At 49.9% G+C, this 20,790-nt stretch overlaps 1 protein-coding gene across 1 annotated transcript; it reads left to right on the top strand.

Annotated features, from left to right (window-relative positions):
- The first annotated feature begins 9,636 nt into the window (after window positions 1–9,636).
- On the top strand, window positions 9,637–20,253 carry SPRY4 (sprouty RTK signaling antagonist 4). The gene is made up of 2 exons (XM_021702006.1): window positions 9,637–9,803; window positions 18,922–20,253. The coding sequence occupies exon 2, from the start codon at window positions 18,969–18,971 to the stop codon at window positions 19,866–19,868; it is 900 nt and encodes a 299-aa protein (XP_021557681.1). The 5' UTR covers window positions 9,637–9,803; window positions 18,922–18,968; the 3' UTR covers window positions 19,869–20,253.
- Window positions 20,254–20,790: the final 537 nt, after the last annotated feature.

Genomic DNA, 20,790 nt, shown 5'->3' with positions numbered 1-20,790 from the left:
GATTTCCACTGATATTAGAATAAAATGCGGAGTGCCTGTGACTCGGTCAGTGGAGTGTGCAACTCTTGATCTTGGGGTTGTGAGTTTGAGCCCCATGTTGGGTGTAGAGATTACTTAAAAATGAAAAAACTTAAAAAAAAAATAAGGGGCACCAGGGTGGCTCAGTCGATTAAGTGTCCAACTCTTGATTTCGGCTCGATCATGACCTTAGAATAGTGAGATTGGGCTCTGCACTCAGCAGAGACTCTGCTTGGGATCCTCCCTCCCTCTCTCTCTGTCCCTACCCCTCACTGACCGCTCTCTCTCTCTCTCAAATAAATCTTTAAAAAAATAATTTAAAAATTAAAAAATAAATAAATAAAACGCAAACTCCTTACCACAGCCTTCAAGTCCCTGCATGACCTGGCCCCTGCCTATTTCTGCTGCTGTATCCCAAACTGCCCACCCATTAGTCAGTTAGCTACAGCAGGATCAACCTTCTTTCTGCAACTCACATACACCAAACTTGTTCCTACCTCATGGCCTTGGCACCAGCTGGCCCTTCTGCACTGAGTGCTCTTCCCTCAGAGCCACCCACAGCTGCCTTCTTCTGATCATCTGGGTCCCAGCTCAATCACTACCATCCCGACTGCCCTACGACCCTCCCCCCATCGCTTGGTCAGAGCACCCTGTTTTACTGCCTCCAGAGCATGTATCACTATCTGAAATTATCTTAATTATTTGCTTCATTATTATCTGCCTCCTCTAACTAGAACATACATTCCAGGAGGGCAAAGCCTCATCTGTCTTGTTCACCCCTGAATTCTCAGTGTCCAGAACAAAGCGCACACAGGAGGCATTCCACAAATGTTTTTCGAGTAAAGGAATGGGTAAAAGACCCTGCGAGATAAGAACTACTGTGCTTAACCAATTTTACAGATGAAGAACTTAAGGCCTAGTGATGTTGGGTGACTTGCCCAAGGTCACAGAGATGGCAAGTAAATTGAGGCGCTGAGTAACAATTGAATCCACTTGTGCTCTTAATCACTACACAGATTGAGACTCATCCCATGAATCATGTCATGATTATCTCCCCTCTATTCATTCTTTTTTTTTTTTAAGATTTATTTATTTTAGGGAGAGAGAGAGCGTGCACGAGAGAGCATGAGTGGGAGGGGAAGGGGGAAAGAGAATCTCAAGCAGACTCCATGCTGAGCACAAAGCCCCATGTGAGGCTCAATCTCACAACCCTGAGATCACGACGACCTGAGCAGAAACCAAGAGTTGGACTCTAAAACAGCTGTGCCACCCAGGGGCCCCTCCCCTATATTCATTCTTTTTGTAGAACCTGGCCCAAGAGCTAGACAACAAGGAAACATATTAAAGCAGTACAGAGAGTGTGAATTACTATAACCACTTGGGATAACTGGAAGTACTCACTAAAGCTAAACCAGTCCTCAGTGTATATCCACAGATACATAAATATGTGTTCAATAAAAGTCATGTACAGAACTATTAACAGAAGCAACATTCTTTTTTTTTACGATTTTATTTTTAAGTAATCTCTACACACAACATGGGGCTTGAACTCACAACCCCAAGATCATGAGTCGCATGCTCCACAAACTGAACCAGCAGTATTCTTTTTTTTTTTAATTTTTATTTATTTATTCTGTTTGAGTAGACTTCATGCCCAACGTGGGCTTCGAACTCAGGACCGAGAGGTCAAGGGTCACATGCTCTACCCACTGAGCCAGCCAGGGGTCCCCAAGAAGCAGTACTCTTTTTTTTTTTTTTTTAAAGATTTTATTTATTTATTTGAGGCAGAGAGAATGAGAGAGAGAGAGCACATGAGAGGGGGGAGGGTCAGAGGCAGAAGCAGGCTCCCCGCTGAGCAAGGACCCCGATGCGGGACTCGATCCAGGGACTCCAGGATCATGACCTGAGCCGAAGGCAGTCGCTTAACCAACTGAGCCACCCAGGCGCCCAAGAAGCAGTACTCTTAAAAGTAAACACTGGAGGGGTGTCTGGGTGGTTCAGTCAGTTAAGCATCTGACTTCGGCTTAGGTCATGATCTCAGGGTCCTGGGATCTAGCCCCAGGATCAAGCCCCACATCATGCCTACGCTCAGTGGGGGGTCTGCTTGTCCCTCTCCCTCTGCCCCTCCCCCAGCTTGTGCTCTCTCTCTCAAAAAATAATATAAAATCTTAAAAAAAAGTAAACACTGGAAACAATATATATATATATATACATCAAAAATAGTATGAATAAATATACTGCAATACAATTATATAGCAGAATAGTATACAGCAATAAAAAAGAAACTACAACTACATGCAACCACATGGGAGAATCTCACACACAAAAAAGTATCTACTATATAATTCCATTTATAGAAAGATCAAAAAATAGACATTAATCTGTGGTGCTAAAAGTCAAGACAGTGATTACTGTTGTGGGTAGAGGTGGGGAATGGTGGTGGTTAGGGATGGGAAGAGCATGAATGTGGCTTCCATAACACTGGTAGTGTTTTCTTTCTTGACCTGTCCACTAATTCCACAGTTGTATTCATTTGGGGAAAATTCACTGAGTTGTACACTTGATTTATGCAGTTTTCTGAATGTTGAACCACATGAAATTGCCGATATTCAGCTTCTTTTCATGTACAATGATGGCAATTTTGTGCAATTCAACATAAATTTCATGTGATTCAACTAATATGTTATACTTTTTTTTTAAAGATTTTATTTGTGGGGCGCCTGGGTGGCTCAGTCATTAAGCGTCTGCCTTCGGCTCAGATCATGATCTCAGGGTCCTGGGATCAAGCCCCGCATCTTTATTTATTTTTTCTTTTTTTTAAAGATTTTTATTTATTTAACAGAGAGAGACACAGTGAGAGAGGGAATACCAGCAGGGGGAGTGGGAGAGGGAGAAGCAGGCCTGCTGAGCAGGGAGCTCCATGCGGGGCTCATTCCCAGGACCCTGGGATCATGCCTGAGCCCAAGGCAGATGCTTAACGACTGAGCCACCCAGGTGCCCCTAATATGTTATACTTTAAAAAAAATATTACTTAAGAAAAAAATATCCTATCCGGTTGAATTGGTTTGTAAACAGATCTGTAAAAACTGGTTTTGAGAAAGAGCCTGTGCCTTCTAAGGGTTCCTTGGCAGGTGGTAAACAGGCTCAGGATGGTTGTAAATTCTTCCCCAGGGCCTGAGGCTGGTGCACTTGGCTGTGTACTCCAGAGTCCAGAGCCTGGGCCAAGCCCCGGTGTGATGCAAGTCAGCTGGAGGAAGCCAGAATGTCCTAGAGCAGAGATGAGCAACTCCAGCCCCAGGCCCAAGGCGTCAGTATTCCTGAAACACACCAGTTCTTGCCTGCCCTACTCTCTGCACTCACAGTGCCCTCCTTCCTGAGCATTTCCATGGCTCTTGCTCTTCAGCCTTCAGACGGCCCAGAGACGCTTTCCCTGACCTCCCTAAAGGGGCCAGCTCCATCCCCCAGTCGCTGTCACATCTCTTTGTTATTTCCTTTGTAGATTTTACTTTATTTTATTTATTTTTTTTAAAAGATTTTATTTATTTGACAGAGAGAGATGCAGCGAGAGGGGAACACAAGCAGGGGGAGAGGGAGACGGAGAAGCAGGCTTCCTGCTGAGCAGGGAGCCCGATGCGATGCGGGGCTCGATCCCAGGACCCTGGGATCATGACCTGAGCCGAAGGCAGAAGCTTAAGGACTGAGCCACCCAGGCACCCCTCCCTTTGTAGATTTTACCAACATCTAAAATTGTTATTATTTGGGTGTTTACTTTTGATAATCTGCCACCACCATTAGACTAAGCTGTATTAGAACAGGGGATTCCTAGAACTTCTTTACTGTTGTATCCTCAGGGCCTGGCATGGCACCTGCGACCTAGAAAGTGTTGAATGAATGAGTGAGTGAACGAATAAATGACCAAAAGAAGTGGCATCAGTGGAAGTCAGGGGAGAAAAGGTGGCCCGAAGCACAACTGTCAAGTCAGAAAGAAGGACACAGCCCCCATCACCCTCATGATGAAAGATGGGCCTCCAGAAAGTTGCTGACCCCCCAAGTCTAGACATCCATTCTTTATCCTTGTGTTTTCCCAGGGTCCCCATTCTGTTGTATGAAGGACAGAGGCATTTATGAGGTATTTACTGGACCATTCTACAGAGTAGGAATGAATCATCATGCCCATTATATAGATATGATTGAGGGTGTAAAGGATCAGTAACTCACCTGAGATCCATCAACAGTTAAGTGTCCAATTACTTTGGATAAAGTCTAAGTCTGTTTATTCCTAAAGCCAGACCTTGCCAACCACTGTATCACCTGATTTTTCAATGTTACTAGGGAATTTCTGTGATTTGCAAGCAAGGACCAAGAGGGCTACTCTTGGCCATTTTTTTCCCCTTCTCTTTCTGTTCACTGCTCTCAATGGTTGCTTTCAATTTAGCTCCCACACCTGAAATGAACAGTGTGCTTGCATTTTATGTGAATTTGAACTAAGGCAAATCTGAACTGTGCCACAGAAATATATTCACAAAAATCTTGACTCGGTAGCCAAAACTGATAGCATGCAAATCTGACTTCACAGTCACACCCTATGAGGAAATTGTTCTTGAATTACGTGAGGTCTTCTGGAATGCTTCTTTTTCGTACCATTCTACTGCCCTGCTCAGCAAACAGTGAGGGTCTCGGAGGAAAAATAGGGCAAAGGAAGCTAGAGAGCTGTATTATCACAACCAAGTTAAAATCTTTAAAATATTCCTGTTACACAGATTAATTTGAGGACCACAAAAATGTGCACTTGGTTCTCAGCTAAGTTACTTGAAAAACATCATGTTTAGTGCTCACAACTCTCTGAAGCAGATACTATAACTATCATCCCCTTTTTTACAATAGAGGCTTGAAGAGATTAAGAAATGCAAAGTCACCAAGTGCTTGATACAACAGAATCATCATTTAGCACACATTCAGCATTATATCACACGTGCACTACTGCCGAAATTCAAGCATCTGTATTGGCCATGGTTAAAATCAACTCTTGGGTCAACTGTCTAAGATACCCAGCCACACAGCTGAAAATACCATAACTTTCGTCCTGCAAAATTATACTAGTTAAAGCAGTGATGACAGCCACAGTATTATTGTTTTAACTGTTTATTAACAATGAAAACCTTGTTTACAGTTTAGGTTATTTTTCTCTTTCTCAGGTTTTGATACACCCACATAAATGGACTCCTCTTAAAATTCTCATTCCTTGCATCAAAATGGCCGGGTATTTTGAATAATCACCTAAATGCATATTTGGCATTTACAATTTGCCAGATGCTGTTCTAAGTGCTTTATGTACATTTTTCCATTCAATTGCCACTCAACCCTCTGCGGTAAGTACTACTATTAGTTTTCACATTGCAGAGGAGGAAACTGAGGCACATAAAGTTTGGATCACTTGTCCAAGGCTATGGAGCTTGTAAGGGTAGGACTGAACTCAGCAGTCTGTGGTCAGTGTCTGCACATCTGTCTATCATGGTCTCCAGCCTTCAAAGCTGAAACAAATGAACACACTGAGCCAGAAAGCCCAGGAGCTAGGGCCAGAACAGAGCTTTAACTCAGGCCTGACATACCCTCCCTTCCTCAAAGGACTAGGGAAACTGTAGCTATCTTCAGTTGCTCTAATAGTCCTTGAGACTTCTTTCCACTTCTGAGCCTTTTGCCACTGAGCCCAGCTTGGCAGAGACTGCATTCTGCAGATCTGAGCTGCAGGGAAGCTTCTCCAGAGCCCCTAGGCTGTGTCCCCCTACTTTGCTCTCTGCACTCTCTATTGCATCACTGATGTTAACTATAATTAAATCAGTCTTCGATCAATGGTTTGTTTAATGTATTATGTTCCCTACTTGACTACGGGGGAGGCAGGTGATCTGTTTGGGTTGAAGGGCTTGGCTTCCAGTGCTTAGTATGTGCAATAAAGTTGAGAAATGTCAAGTGAACAAAGAAATGAATGAGGGCGCTAATGAAGATTATGGGGGAAAGCACACCCTGCCCCGGCCCTCTTACCACTGACTGAGAGCTCTAGAAAGGCAAAAATTGTGTCTATCTCTTTTATCACTATAACCCCAACACCTGGCACTGTGCCTGACTCACAGGAAGTGCATAATAATTTTTGGTGGAATTTAATAATTAAAACATAGCCTCTGACTTCTTATTTGACAAAGAGGGAGAGTAAGACCCAGAACACAGCTTTTTAAAGCAACAGTCCATATGAAAACATGCTGAGCACAGGCATGGCACACAGTAAGTGTTCCATGAATGTCTGTCATTCAGTTGGAATTCCTGCCTCTCCTAACACTCACTAACTCAGCTTCTAGGTCTTGGCAGGGCCAGGGGCTTAACAAGAGGGCCAAGCCCAGAAGTGAACCCCCTCGCCTCCCCTGGCCATGATCTGGTAGGGGTGAAGATGTTTACGTTGAAATTGGGGTGAGAGGACTGTAATTAGCACAAGCAGGAACACAGGGCCGTTAGCATCTGCCTCTAGCATAAAAGTATACCTGGGCAGGAGACAGCCCCTTAGGAGTAAACAAAGTCAGATGAAGTAGAAGAGAAAAAAAAGCACAGGCCTACAGGCCACCCAATCCGAAATAACAAATATGGCACCGTCAGCCTGTCAGGAGCAAACATCCTGCATTCCCCTGTCACTCTGTCCCCTCACCCCCAGCCACCAGCCTCTGGGCTGCTACAGAGGTTTAGAACACAAACCAGAATATGTCATGACGCTGCTTGAAACCCTTGAGGGGATAATATCTGAACTCCTCACCAGGCCAACTTCCACCTTGTTTGCCAAGCTGTGGCCGCAGAGGCCTACCATCAGCACGTCCACGTCAGGTTCCCACACAGGGCTTCCACCCAGGCTCCCTCAGCCCCACCTGTCTCCTCAACCTCCCTCAGGCTCATGGCTTCTCAGATTTCAGGTCTCGACTCAGACCTCCTCCCAGCACTTAGCACAGCCTCAAATTGTGAGGTCTGTCTGTCTCCTCAAAAGATAGTGAGTTTCACAAGGGCAGGGAACACGGTCTGTCTCTCACCACTGAGTCCCCAGAGTCAGGGCAGACTCCTAACAGAATAATATGTGAATGCATGCATGCATGAATGAACACATGCACACACTTCTCATAACACCTGCTCCAAACCTCTCTTTAGGTTCCAAGTAGAGGCAGAATATAATCCTCACTTACCTCCCAGACACTCTGAATCACACTCTGCTTACAAATCAGGGGCTCTGCCCAGCCCAGGCCTGGCCTGGGGGCTCCTCCATTCTCTCCACTATATCACCAGGGCTGTGGTGTCTTCATCTCATCCTTCAGTAAAGCTGAGAAAAGACCAGGAATGGAACCCCATCTATCTCTTGGCTAATTCCTCTAAATAAAGGAAACAGAACAGCAAACACACACTGCCACCACCATCTTGCTTTCCTTTGATAGTTTAGGAAGGATGTATTTACTGCCATCCTTTTAATTGTTCAAGCAAGTCCCAGAGTGAGCACTGGCTGCAAAATTACTACTCCAACTTCCCTTGTTTAATGTGCTTAAATGACTTAACAAAAGAACAGGTTTTGGGTTTGTGATGCCAAGAAGGGGTGGTAGCAAAGTAGAGAGAGTTAGGTTGCAAAGATCTGGAAAATCAGTTCTACATTTACTAGATCTTCCATTGAGCAGGTATAGGACTCTTGCCCTCAATTTCTTTCTACCTCTGACAAATGGGAATAATGATACTGAATTCAAGACCAGCAAAGGTCATCCTAAACAACTGTACTAGTAAAGAGTTTTTCTTTTGGCTTTAAGTAAGGTCTTAGCCTTGAAAGACTGTGGTCCTCTAGGGGAGGGGGGGTTCTGCCCCCAAGAGCTAAGTAAGTAAATCACATTGCAAAAGTACCTCTGAGTAGCAAGAAGACATTTTAGACTGAGACTCTGTTACCCCGAGTCCTGGTCTGGGTTTGCAAAATGTCCCTTCACGGCCCATCTTCAGAGCCCCAGACCCAGCTCCAGCCCAAGGCCAGACCTCTGACCTGGACTGGAAGCCTTTCATTGGCTCCTCCGCAGCCAAGCGCAGTCCTTCGGTGGTGTAGAAAGAAAAAGACAGCTCACAACCTCGCGGTCAAACCAGAACACCAGCAAGACAAACTTACGGGGGATTCAGGCCCTGGCCTAGCTCTTATTCAGGCATCAAAGCCATCCACATCCCCCCCGCCCCCCTCCGCCCCCCCACCCCAACTCTCCTCCCCTCCCAGGCTACAGTCTCCTCCGTTCCTGGGCGGAGCTGGGCCTGCTGCTGTTGTGAGGGCTCCCAGCCTTCCCGGAGTCAGGCCTAATGGCGGGGGCTTTTCTTTTCTACAGCTTGGGCTGATGCGATACCCCCCACCCCACACAGCATCATTAACTGCAAAGAAAGGATCCCTGGCCCTTTCCATTTCCTCTGCGGCTCCAGTACCCTGTTGTTATTTAATCCCAAGGCCACTCCCGCAGCATCCTCTGCTAGGCCGACTCCACCCATCCACCTGGCTAATTCTGGGCTGTTCCCGCTTCCCCGGAGGGTAGCTGATGGGGGTGAGTGGGGATAGGCTCCCACCGCAGCAAAGGGCAGTGGCCTTCGGTGGACAGAGGCTCCTCAGGCCCGCGTCCCGTGAGAGTTGGGAAACGCAAAGGGGTGCAGAGGGGAGCAGCTAGTCTGGGCAGCCTAGGGCGGGCAGGCGCCAAGGCACTGAGGACATTACACTGGGGTATGGCGGGGGGTAAGTGGCGCTGTGAGGCTAGAGCCCGGCCTCTAGCTGAGCTGCCAGCGTCGGACCGGGGACAGGGGGTACTGGAGATGGAAGAGGCCTAGGCCCTGTCGCTGTCCACACCCAAGAAATGGTGGAGTGGGGGTGGGGTGGTCTGTACTCACTCAAGGAAGAATCTGTCTTAGGAATGGAACCAGATTCATTCAAGCAACCCCCACAATGCCCTTCCTTGCTATGGACATTTGACATTTTCTTAATTTTTGGTAAGCGCAGCTTCAAGACCCCTCCCCCCGACGCCCCTAGGCTAGAGAAAGATAAGGACCCCCGTAGGGGTCTTCCCGTCTCCCGCCCCGCCCCCCACCCCTGCGGCGGGTCGAGATCCCTAGATCTAGCTGACTCCTCCCCACCCAGCACTCGACCCAGGATTCAGAGGCTGCAGTGCCCCCCGCCCCCCAACGACACTGACGGTTCCTGCCCAGGCCCGCAGTGGCGTGAAGGTGGCCTTTACCTCCTCTCGCAGGCTGGGAGGGGGTACAGCCCGCGCAGCTGAGCCAGCTGCAGCAGTCGCCGCCGCCCTCCATTCATTAAAAAAAAAAAAAAAAAAAAAAAGACAACAACAACCTCCACCCCTTTTTGTAAAAGAACGACGGCCTCTGGAGGAGCTAGAGTCAGCCCCAGCAATCAGGGGTTAAGTTCTTTTCCGGCCCCCCATTCATAAAAAAAAGGAGCGCGGCGCATGCGCGCGCGGGGTCTCTTGTGCCCACCCATTCATAGAATCGTGAACGGAGCGCGTGCGCACTGGAGCTCCCTTCCCTCCCATTCATAAAAAAGCCATTTTCCCAGGCAGTGGTTGCAACACCGCCGCGGAGGCAGCGAGAGGAGCTGACAGCGCGGAGCTGGCCCTGCGGTGCGCAAGGAGTCCTATCGGTTTCTCCCGCCGACGTCTGCGTGAACAGCGGCGTCTGACCCGCCCGGGTTCGGGGATTTACACAGGCGTGGAGCAATGCTTGTGGTTCTGCGGCTCCTCAAAGTAAGTCCCTGGCCGGTTTCGGGATCCGAAAGTACCCCCTCTGAGTCGCGACACGACTCCCCCTCCGGCTGGGGCAAATGGTGCGCTATTTCTAAGCGCGCCTCAGTGTTCCTTCCCTCTCCCTGCGCCTCCTCGAGCCGCTGCGGTGTGCCGCAGCTCCCTGACGCCCTCGGCTGGGCCGGCACGGCGCCGGGGGTGTTCACAGCCTGGCACCGGAGTTTCCGACCCCGGGGCACTGCCAAGCCCGACTTCCCCACTCTGCGACTCAGAAAGCCCCGTGCGTGTCCCGGGAGTTTGCTTCTGGCCTGGTTTCTTTTCTCCTGCCACCACCCGCCTCGAGCGTTGGAATGGGAGGCTCTGGGCTCGGTCAGGAGCCACCTCTTGGGTCCGGCGGGCGCTCTTGCCCTGGGCGGCTTGCCCACCCCGGGCTCCGTGCCCACGGTGCCAGCTCTGCCCAGATCTCCCCAGCCCACTGCAGCGGCCTATGCTCGACGTAGGTTTTTCTTTTCCCTTCGGAGCCGTGACGGACTGGGTTTTCTACCCTTCTGCCTCCTCCTCGATGGTCAGCACCGAGATGGCTCGGGACTGGGCATTTCTGCTCCCTCTTTTTGGCGAGGCGGTTCCTCGCCGTCTGACCTTTGATCTGCTGCTGCATTTTATGCTGTGCATGCCTTGCAGTTGTCTTTCCCTTCCCCGGCCTCTGCAGGGCCAGAGGCCCCTCGGCCTCCTCGTGCCTCCCTTCTCCGGGCACCGAGCCGTGCCGGGCCCCGGGGCCGGGCGGCGCTGGGGCTGTGGTGGGGGCTGAAGGTGCGTTTACATAACGCCGGGCGTGTGGGAGCTGGAGAAAGAGGTTGCATGCGTAGGAGAGATAAGGTTCCCGCTTTCCCTCCTTCTTGGTGGTACCAGGTTGACATCACCGAGAAGAGAGAAATAGAGAGACGGTACGTTCTGAAAATTCTGACTCTCCAAGGCCAAAGGGGCAAAGAAGGGGGGCAAAGGTGGGTTTGGGCATCCAGGGCAGCTGGAGGTTGGCTTCATCACTGGGGCCAGGGCTGTGCCTAGTTCCCCCTCTATGCAGACGATCAAAAAGCATTTAGACAGTAGCTGCTCTTGTGCAAGAAGACGATTTCTCAATTCTCTGATTGGGGCTGGGGGTTGTGGGCAGAGAAGGCAAAAGAGACGAAAATGGTTGCATGACTTGACGGCTGAGTGACGGCCAGAGAATCAAACTGGACCGGTGGGGCTGGATGGTGGTGATTAGAGGGGAGAGCTGCTGGCTGCCTCATTCACCAGCTGCTGGATGGGCGTCCATGTTGCCAAGGCTGGGTGAGGGCAGGAGGCTGCGTTCTGGCGCACTGAGTCTCCGGGAACCCCCAAGCATGGTTAGCGTTGAAAGGAAAGGTGTGGGTTCAGTGGGGTGCCCAGATCCAGTGGGAACCCCCACTTTCCTGCCTCCAAATCAGTGGTGTGATTCTCTCCCGTTTGGGGAGGGGCAGGAGCAAGTGCATGCCTGTCTGGTTAGATGACCAAGGCTCTCCAATCTTTCTGACGAGCCTCTCGGGCACACAAAGCTGGAAGGTGAAGGCCTAGAGCATTTAGGAAATACGGCTTTATCAATCTCTTAATAAGCTCAGTCTGGCCTGCAGCCCTACCCAATATTGCACTGGTGATTTCACAATGTTTAGAGTTCTCTGGATCTTCACATGAATGGAGCATAAACATCTGAATTGTTCAGTTTTTTTTTTCCTTTAGTCTGTGGGTGTGGGGTGGACTAGGAAAGGGAAGGCTGCAGTAGACTCTTTTAGCTCTGTTTCAGCAGAAGGGTGGGAAAGATGTAGACTTGTCCAGTGTGAAATCTAGTTTCCTCTCTTTGCCAGACCTTGGGAGCAACCTCACTTGCCAGCAGGCTTCAGACAAATCCATTAATGTGAGCAGTGCACACAATGACCAACTGAGATGCTACGTTTGGCCAGTACCTGGTAGGAGGCATTTTGATGGCATATTTCTGAAATATCCATGATGGACAAATGTTGGTCAGTTAGGGTGAGGAAGACTTTCATAAGATATCTCTTACTTTCCTTTTTTAGATTCTGAACCCAGGAGTCATTCCTCTTTTTGTGGAGTGGAAATCCTCCTCATTCCCACGACATTTTCCAGATTACCATCATTTTGAAATGACAACATTTCCTTAAAGCTTTGGTTAGGCTTGGTGGGAGGAGACAGAACACATAGACTAGAATGATTCCTGGCTAAGCAGGACAGAAACTGGTGATCATTTGGAGCTTACAGATGCCATTTTTGTTTTAATCCTTCCAGAATAGGTATTCCACCCTCTGTCCAGCATATTTACTCACTCCTCCATCTCCATCCCCACCCCCCGACTCCCACTCTGGTAAACCTGACTGACTTAGTCTTTACCCAGAGGTGTGGCTGACTTGAATAACAAATGAAGGCAGCCTTTCAAAGCAAAATTCGAAAGTGAGTGAGTCAAAAATAAGGGGAGGAAAAAACACTCATTAACACCTTCAGAAGTGGCCCTTGAAGGGGTACTGCTCTGCGGTTTGATACTTTGGGATAACACATGGGGACTTCCACATCCAATTCCTGATGCTAGCCCCTTGGTGTGACATCTTCTAGCCCCAAGTGTGGGGCCCCCACAAGCATTTTTCTTTCCTCAGGCCATCCTCTTGGGTAGGACCTAGATGTTTTTACCAAGGAGGTTTGGAAAGGAGCCCCCTTTCTTTAGTCAGAGAAGTTCAGTGTTCTTAGAGCGTTAAGGCATTTAATCTGGTTCTGACTCCAGAGTGCCTGTCACGTTGTCGCTTCGGAGTTGGAAGTTCCCCTGTGAGGAAAACTTCAAGGAGTCTTGCACAAAGCTGGATTTAGGGACACGGTTGAAAAATTTGGATTTGGGATGTAGATATGAAAGTGTTCTTAAGGAAAGGGTGAATGGCAAGAGTGGAAAGGTCCCATCTCAGGGCAAAGCTGGATCTCTCTGATAGAAGGGAAAGCAGTGACCTGTTGGAATATATTTTTGGTCTTTCAAAAGAGCCAGAGGAAAAAGGTGATGAAGAGCAACATACAGAAAACTATTACTCCTTTCAGACCAAGCTAGGGGCCAGGTCAGAGCAGATGAGTAGCTAGGAAACCTCCTAAGTTTTGGCCTTAGTCTCTCCATCTGCAGAGTCCGGGAGGGGCGAAGGAAAGAAACTTCCCAAGGGGGCTGGGCTGGGCTGGGCACCTCAATGAGGACCTGGTTCTAAGGGAGCCACTTCCTACACAGGAGTTGCATGAGGTTAGAATATGGGGTATTCTTGGCTCTCAGGGGTCTGGGGCCACCCTGCGGATCGGACAGCTGACAAGGCTGGGAGTGTATCCGGGACATGTGGCTGGATTTAAGAGGCTCCACCATTCAGCTGTAATCGCGATTGTTCTTTCCAAGGACAGTCAGTGCAGGAAGCAAGGGCACTGGGGAGGGAGCACAGATGTGCTGGATCTAGTGGAGAAGGGAAGAGGCCCTTCTGGGGCAGGTGGCCATTTACAGAAGAGAGGCTTCCCTTGTCCGGTAGTCTTTCTTTTTCTGGTTGGGAGAAGGGGGCAGTCATCTCCTGCCCCATCCCAGGAGTAAACTAAAATCTATTATTAGAATCTCTTAAAAATCTCTGGTGGAGGGTGGTGAGACAAATTATCTTGGTGTCAGTGAGCGGGGCCCCTCCAAACTTTGATGTGGGCCAGGAGTTCCCAAACTGTGATTTCTAGTATCTCTTTAAGGGGATCTGAGCAGATAAACAATGAAACCAACATTTAAAGCCAGGTAGAACAGCCCAGAGCCAAGTACAGCAAGACCCTCCCCGCTAGTCCTTATGCTGGGGCTTTGGCGCTCAGCTGACTGGTTGTGGATGAGGAAGAGGAGAGGGTTGGGAACTGCTAGCTGGTAATGGCACAAAGGGATGAGAAGCAGCTGCTTTCTTTTGTGATCTCTAACGGATTATGGCCAGAGGTGAGCTCCTTAGTGCTGGTGCTGGAGAGGGGTGGGATTATCTGACAAATCCAGCTGCATCAATGCTTTGTTCTCTGCAGAGATGCAGAGATGGTCTTCCTCAGTGGGGTGTAGGGAAGGCAGGTCCCTGGCTTTCCTCACCACCACCACCACCACCACCCCACCCCCGCCAAAACACCTTTTAAAGTCTTTTTGAAGTAATAAGTCATTATTTGGTTGGAGTTTAATTAACTAAACTGGGCTGTTGTCACAAAGAACCAAGTGGCAGTGGGGGGCGGGATCCCTGGCAGCCTAGAGACCTTGTCTTCTGAACTGATAAAAGGGTTAAACAACCCTTTTCCTGGGAGGACCTGCCAAGACTGAATGGAGCAGTGCAGAAATGGCCCATTCATTCAGAGCCTCTTGCCAGTCTGTCATGTGCTGACCTCTAGGTTTGAAAGCACAGCTGTCAGGTTTTCCAAGTATTTCCCAACTCCTCTTCCCAGGGTAAGTCAAGGGGAAGAGGTGGGTGGGTGGCGTGGACCTTTAACACACCCCTTGATTCTTTTCAGCCTGCCCACCTTGTGAGGTCTGCATCCTGACGCTCAGCCCCTCCCACAGGTACACAAGCCACAGACCACAGACCGCCAAGTGGCAAAGACACGAGTGTATGTGCTCTGGGCTTTGCGATATCCTGCTGATTCAGTATTCGAGGACTGGCTTCTGGCTCCCTCTTACTCAAGCCCCTCCCTCCCTTCCCCACAGACCTGGAACAGAAAGCTCCATCTGAGAATGTGCCCTAGGGACCCTTAAGTTCAGCTTTGTAGGAGAGAGGAGAGGGAATTCCCTCCCATGTCAGGACTTCCTTTAAGAGACTGCTTTGTGGTGAGATCCTACAAGTGAGACTTTAAAAAAAAAAAAAAAAAAAACCTAAAAATGAACACACTTAGTAAAGCAGCGGTGTATGAGGTGACAGAAGGGATGGTAAAGAAAACTGAATTGGAAGCCAAGGTAACTTGAGCTCTGGGCCTTCCTGTAATGACAGATTTCAACACCCCCCTCCCCCCCCCCACCGCCAGCCTCCACTCTGCACGGTGAGAATTCCCTCAACGGGGGCGGTGGGGGGCGCAATCTGATGTAACCCCTGTCTGGCTTCATTTCCCTGCTGGTTTGGTTAAGAACCCCATGAATGGCCTGATGAGGCTCCCTGAGGGCTGGTGGCAGACTGGGGAGACTAGTAGAGTTCTTGGCGGTGAAAGTGATCGGGGCTTTCCTGCCTTCACGTGAATACCCAGACGTTACTGTAAGTCAGGACTGTGGGGTTGAGGTGGCAGGCTCTGGAGCCTTTGCTGTCTGGGTTCGAATCGTGACCTAATCACTTAGCCGCATTATGACCCTTTGTTCTTCATTTCTTCCTTGCAAAATGGGTGTTACTCTCCAAGGTGATGGTGTGAGGATTAAATGAGAAAATCGCTGAGGGCTTAGCACAGACAGCCTGACACGAAGATATGTTTCATAAATATTAGCTGCTTCCACAATTATTATTATTTATTATGAGAAGTTGGGAGTCGAGGTAAAAGTTTCCTTTCCTTATGCTAATCCATAATAATGCCACCTAAAACTCGATAGTGGTGCTCTCTGACTAAGTGGAGTGCTGGCTTTGTTTCTCTGTCCACAGTCTTCCAAATTGGCCATCAGTCTTCCAAAGAGCCTAAATGAGGCAAAGCCTCCTCTCCCCTATTTATATTATAAATCTCTTCCTTCCTTGCAGGGGAAGCAGAGTACATATTAAACTGCACTTAAGTTCCTCAGTATTGCTTAGGCTGGAGGCAGGGTGTGTCCCAGTGAGTAGAGATTGATCTTCTAAACCAACTGAGGGTTGGGGTTTTTTTTGAGACCTCATTTAGCTATGCTGAGGGGTTATCAAACAGGCTGCTCAGGAAGTAGTTTTTCTCGGTCAGCCAAATGAATTCTACCCTCCTGTGGAAGTCCCCGCTAATGGGGCGGTAAGGCAATGAGGCTGGAGGAGGGTTTTGAGCACAGCAGCTCTGAGCCAGCCACTGGTTTTTGCTGAGCTGGTGGCCGGAAGGAATCCGACATCAGGGTTATGATAGGGAAGATGCATTTTGGAATATGCCTGCTGGAGCCCTCTTGGATGGAGCATGTCCCAGGAGAGCTGAGTCATCATGGACCAAGCTCCCACCCCCATGTCTGGCCCCAGCTCTAAGTCCAGATGTTGACAGCTACCTCTGGAGGGTGATGGGAGCCTGCTAAGGCCAACATCCCATTGCCTGCAGGCTCTGCGCCCACCCTGGCATCCTGGTGGGAATTTTCCATGAATGTGCCTTCTGATTCCAGGGCCTGTTAAAGTCCTTGAGCATTGCCCATGCCTTTTGTTTTACCCACAAAAAAATGTAGCTGTTTTGAAGAATCCCAGGAATAGAACTGGAGGAAGAAGAGTGGATAATTTTCTTCTTTCCCCTTACTTTTTCCAACAGCATGGCAAGTCGCCATCCTAGTCCTAAGAGACAAAAGCCCAACTACATGGGATAAGACCCTGAGCAGTCATGACCCAGGCTTCTGGAATAAGGGAATCACGTTGCCTTTGTCTGGGGTAGGGGTTCAGGCTGAGAAACCTCTTGGCTGGTGCCAGAGAGTCTCATCCTACGCCTCCGTCAGCATTTTCCCTTCTTGTGCCCAGTCACACCTTTTCATCCAGGCAAAGTTCCTAATCCTCGTCTGTTGACCCTAAACCCATTTCTTTTGGAGCTTTGGAGCCCCTGCAAAGAATAAGTGGGCTAAGATAGCATTCCCTAAAGTTCTGCCCCACGGTTGGCTGGATCCTTGGAAAAACTCCTCTCCGTAGATGCATATTTGACATCACCCCCATCCAGCCCTGACCACAGGGTCCCTATAAGAGGCTGCCTTGGTAAATGACCATTCTTGGTGGCAGAAGTGCCAGACACTTAAGGCTAATTCTGCTACAGGGAAGTCTGCCATTTGAAGAAGATGCTCTCCTTTCCTCCGGAGGGAGCGTGGAGACGGGAGGCAGGTGTTGCCATTAGGCAGACTTTGTCCCACATGAGAAAAACCGCACAGAAGTCCCGGCATCTTTTAAGTAGGTAGAGCCATGGGAGCAAAGTCCCATGGGCATACATGCCCTGTGCAAATGGGAAATACCAGTTGACTGAGCACTGAGCCTTATGGAAAAGACTTGATGCTTTTTTTGCATTTGCAGTATAGATGAAATACAGATGAGAACCCTGTCGTAAAAGTGGGTAAAGTTCCCTTTTATCCCCTTCATGAACTCTGCATCTAGAGCTAGCTCTTTCTTTTAGACAGGTCAGAAAGCATCTATAGAAGCCCTTCCCCCAACAATTTCACCATTTCTGATCAAATATTGTTTCCAAGTAGGGGAGTATAAATGAGTTACCCTGAATGCCTGCCCCCCCCCCCCCTCCATTCCTCAGTGTAGACATTGATAAGTATGGATGAGTTACCTGAGGCAAGGTGTCATTCCCGTGATTGGAGTACTGGGATAGACCAACTGTGTACCCAGTCTGGAGGGGCAGGGGGTTAACTGGAAATGGAAACCTGTCAACCTCCGCCCTCTTCTTAGTATTACCTCTTAGGCCAGATGAACCTCACAGCAGAGGCACAGGGACCGCTCTCCTAATGAGAACCTCATTAGCATCGTGAAAAGGCATTTACCAAACTCTACCCCATAACACATTTATTCAGTGGTCTGTTCTTTTTTTTTTTAAGACCATTATCTTTCCCTTCTATCCGCACCTTGTTCTGTCTCACACCCCCACTCCCTAGTGGACTCTTCCCAGAGTCTAATCTTTCTCTTGGATTCCAAATTGTGTCCCCTTGGGCAGAGGTCTTGGCCTTCTGCTGCTATTTCTTTAAATTGATCTCCAGCTGAATTCCGAATGTAAAGGTCAGCAGGCGAGGAAATGGCACTTCTAATAGAAAACAATGTGCACTTTCTAAATTTGAACCAAGTCGTTTCCGCTCTTTGATTTAAGTGACTTCCTGGGGTTCCGTGTCAGGCACTGCAGTTGAATCTCTGGCGGGATTCCAACTTAAAATTGCACTCTCTTGGTGAAATTAGAAACTGATCCAGAGTTGGCTTAGCTATTCTAGTAAATAGCATTTAGGCTGAATGTTCAGCTCAGCATTTGGAAATGGGTGATGTGAGTGCCCCTCGAGAGGATTTCCCATCCAAGTTGTCAGAAGTGCTCCTAGCCAGGGGTTATTAGCCACTGGAGGTTGCTGCTCTTAGAAGTGGTGGTACTAAGTTAATATCCTGGATGTGCAGGCATCCCGTACAGCCCTTCCTTCTCTTGTGACTCTGTGAAATAAAGACTTGTTTATCCAGCTGATACACTCCATGGGAGCTTACCGGGGGTATCTGTCATGGTCACTACATCCTCAGCACAATGCCTGGCACACAGTCCTTTGGGTGTTCAGGAAATCTAAGCTGACGCTCTCTGGAATAGTGACAAGATTACTGGCAGGCAAGATGCTAGGTACTGGATAGCATTTTCTCATTTAATCCTCACAAGAACCCATTTTAGAGATGACAAAACTAAGGCATAAAGGTTACAGAACCTTACTTATGGCAACATTGCTAGGCAGGGGGTGAGAATTCAAACTTGGATCTGATTCCAGAGCCTGTTTATATCCACTGAGCTATCTATCTTAAAAATAGAGCATATTTCACAGCCGTTGCAAGAATGAGTTTGGTCGGGCTAGGTTTGAACTCCTGCTGAGTTCTGTTGATAGTTTTGTGTGCCTTTGGACAAGTTACTTTGAACCTTCGTTTTCTATAACTACAGAAGGGATAATCATAGTAGTTACGTTTTAGAGTGAAGCGTCAATGACGTAATATATATGGTGCTTAGCAGAGCGTGTCGCTCATCAAGTGCTGAATAAGTGTTGTTTCTGCCACTCATTATTAATTGTTATTATTAATCATCTAAGCCTCCATGCTGGAGAGTCCACTCAGAGAATCCAGTTTCCATTTCATTTGTACTCCCGACTACCTGTTGGGAGGGGTGGGGGTGTTAACAGGCCAAGTACTGATGCCTGGAATCCACTCTCTCTTCCTTTTCCCCACCTCCCCCCACCCAGGGCCCCTAGAAGCCTGTTCCTCTGCACAGTCCAGGACCTCCAGCCCCATGGAGCCCCCGATCCCACAGAGCGCCCCCTTGACTCCCAGCTCAGTCATGGTCCAGCCCCTACTTGACAGCCGAATGCCCCACAGCCGCCTCCAGCACCCACTCACCATCCTCCCCATTGACCAGATGAAGACCAGCCACGTGGAGAACGACTACATAGACAACCCTGGCCTGGTGCCCCCTGCTGGCCCCAAGCGGACCCGGGGCGGGGCCCCAGAGTTGGCCCCGCCACCTGCCCGCTGTGACCAGGACGTCACGCACCACTGGATCTCCTTCAGCGGGCGCCCCAGCTCCGTCAGCAGCAGCAGCAGCACGTCCTCTGACCAGCGGCTCTTAGACCACATGGCACCACCTCCCGTGGCTGATCAGGCCTCCCCGAGGGCTGTGCGCATCCAGCCCAAGGTGGTCCACTGCAAGCCCCTGGACCTCAAGGGCCCGGCGGTGCCCCCTGAGCTGGACAAGCACTTCTTGCTGTGCGAGGCCTGTGGCAAGTGTAAGTGCAAGGAGTGCGCATCCCCCCGGACACTGCCCTCCTGCTGGGTCTGCAACCAGGAATGCCTGTGCTCGGCCCAGACCCTGGTCAACTACGGCACCTGCATGTGCCTGGTGCAAGGCGTCTTCTACCACTGCACCAACGAGGACGACGAGGGCTCCTGCGCCGACCACCCGTGCTCCTGCTCGCGCTCAAACTGCTGCGCCCGCTGGTCCTTCATGGGCGCCCTGTCCCTGGTGCTGCCGTGCCTGCTCTGCTACCTGCCGGCCACCGGCTGCGTGAAGCTGGCCCAGCGCGCCTACGACCGCCTGCGCCGCCCTGGGTGCCGCTGCAAGCACACGAACAGCGTCATCTGCAAGGCGGCCGCCGGGGACGCCAAGGCAAACAGACCCGACAAGCCCTTCTGACACTTGGGGTCAAAGCCCCCGCGCTCCCCCTGAAAACCTGGTTCCCTTCTGACACCTGAGAAGACCACAGCGAGGCCGGAGGTTTTAGTGTCCCAAGGCTGACCTTGCCGGGCTGCCCACTCCCCACCCTCCGCTTCGGAAGCCGTGGGGACCACCGCTGCCCGCCCTCTCGCCCTCTCTTCCCCGAAGGGATGAAGAAGCACTTCGAGTTGTGTTTCGGTTTTCTTTTTCCGGGCCCTGGAACTCTGTGGCAGGGGCGTGGTGTGGCGGGGGGGATGGGGGGCGTTCTTTTTCAGAAGACCCAACACAGATGGGGGCACATATCCGGAAGTTGCAGCTGCTTGAACCGCCTTCCCGGTCCCTCCTCCCACCCCCCGCCCCTCCCCGCCCCTCCCCGCCCGCCCTTCCGTTCTCTTTGGCTGCCGGGGAGGAATCATTAACTGCGGGACCAGGGGACCTTTGAAGAAGACCCTTGGAACGCTGACGTTCGTACTGCTCCTCCCCCCCAGCCCAGGTTGCCCCAACACCCTGGGGAAGGCGAAGACCCTGGCAATCCCTGTTGTATATACTTGGGACCCCCCTCCGAGCAGGGGCTCATTCCCCACTCTGCCTCCCTGGAGCTGCAAATGGATTTAGGAGCCACTACACCGTGCAGTTCTCCCTTCCAGCTTCATCACTAACTCTCGGGGGTGTTGCGCCCATAACACCGTCCTTCGGTTCTTACCGAGTCACAGACTCACCTGCCACTACGTGCCCCGAGTTCTCTCTACCCAGATCCTTTCCAGAAATTTTATGGGTAGAGAAGGCCGGGGCGGCACACGCGAGACCAAATATCATTTTGCCAATGAGTCTGAGGCTGTGGTCTCTGGATCCAGTCATTATGTTTTTATAGAACAATTAAACTAGATGCTATAACGGTGTT

The sequence above is a fragment of the Neomonachus schauinslandi genome, chromosome 7, assembly GCF_002201575.2.
Source record: "Neomonachus schauinslandi chromosome 7, ASM220157v2, whole genome shotgun sequence".
In the NCBI taxonomy this organism is placed as follows: domain Eukaryota; kingdom Metazoa; phylum Chordata; class Mammalia; order Carnivora; family Phocidae; genus Neomonachus; species Neomonachus schauinslandi.
Note: the sequence above shows the minus strand (reverse complement) of the source record. Positions and strands in the feature narration are given on the sequence as shown.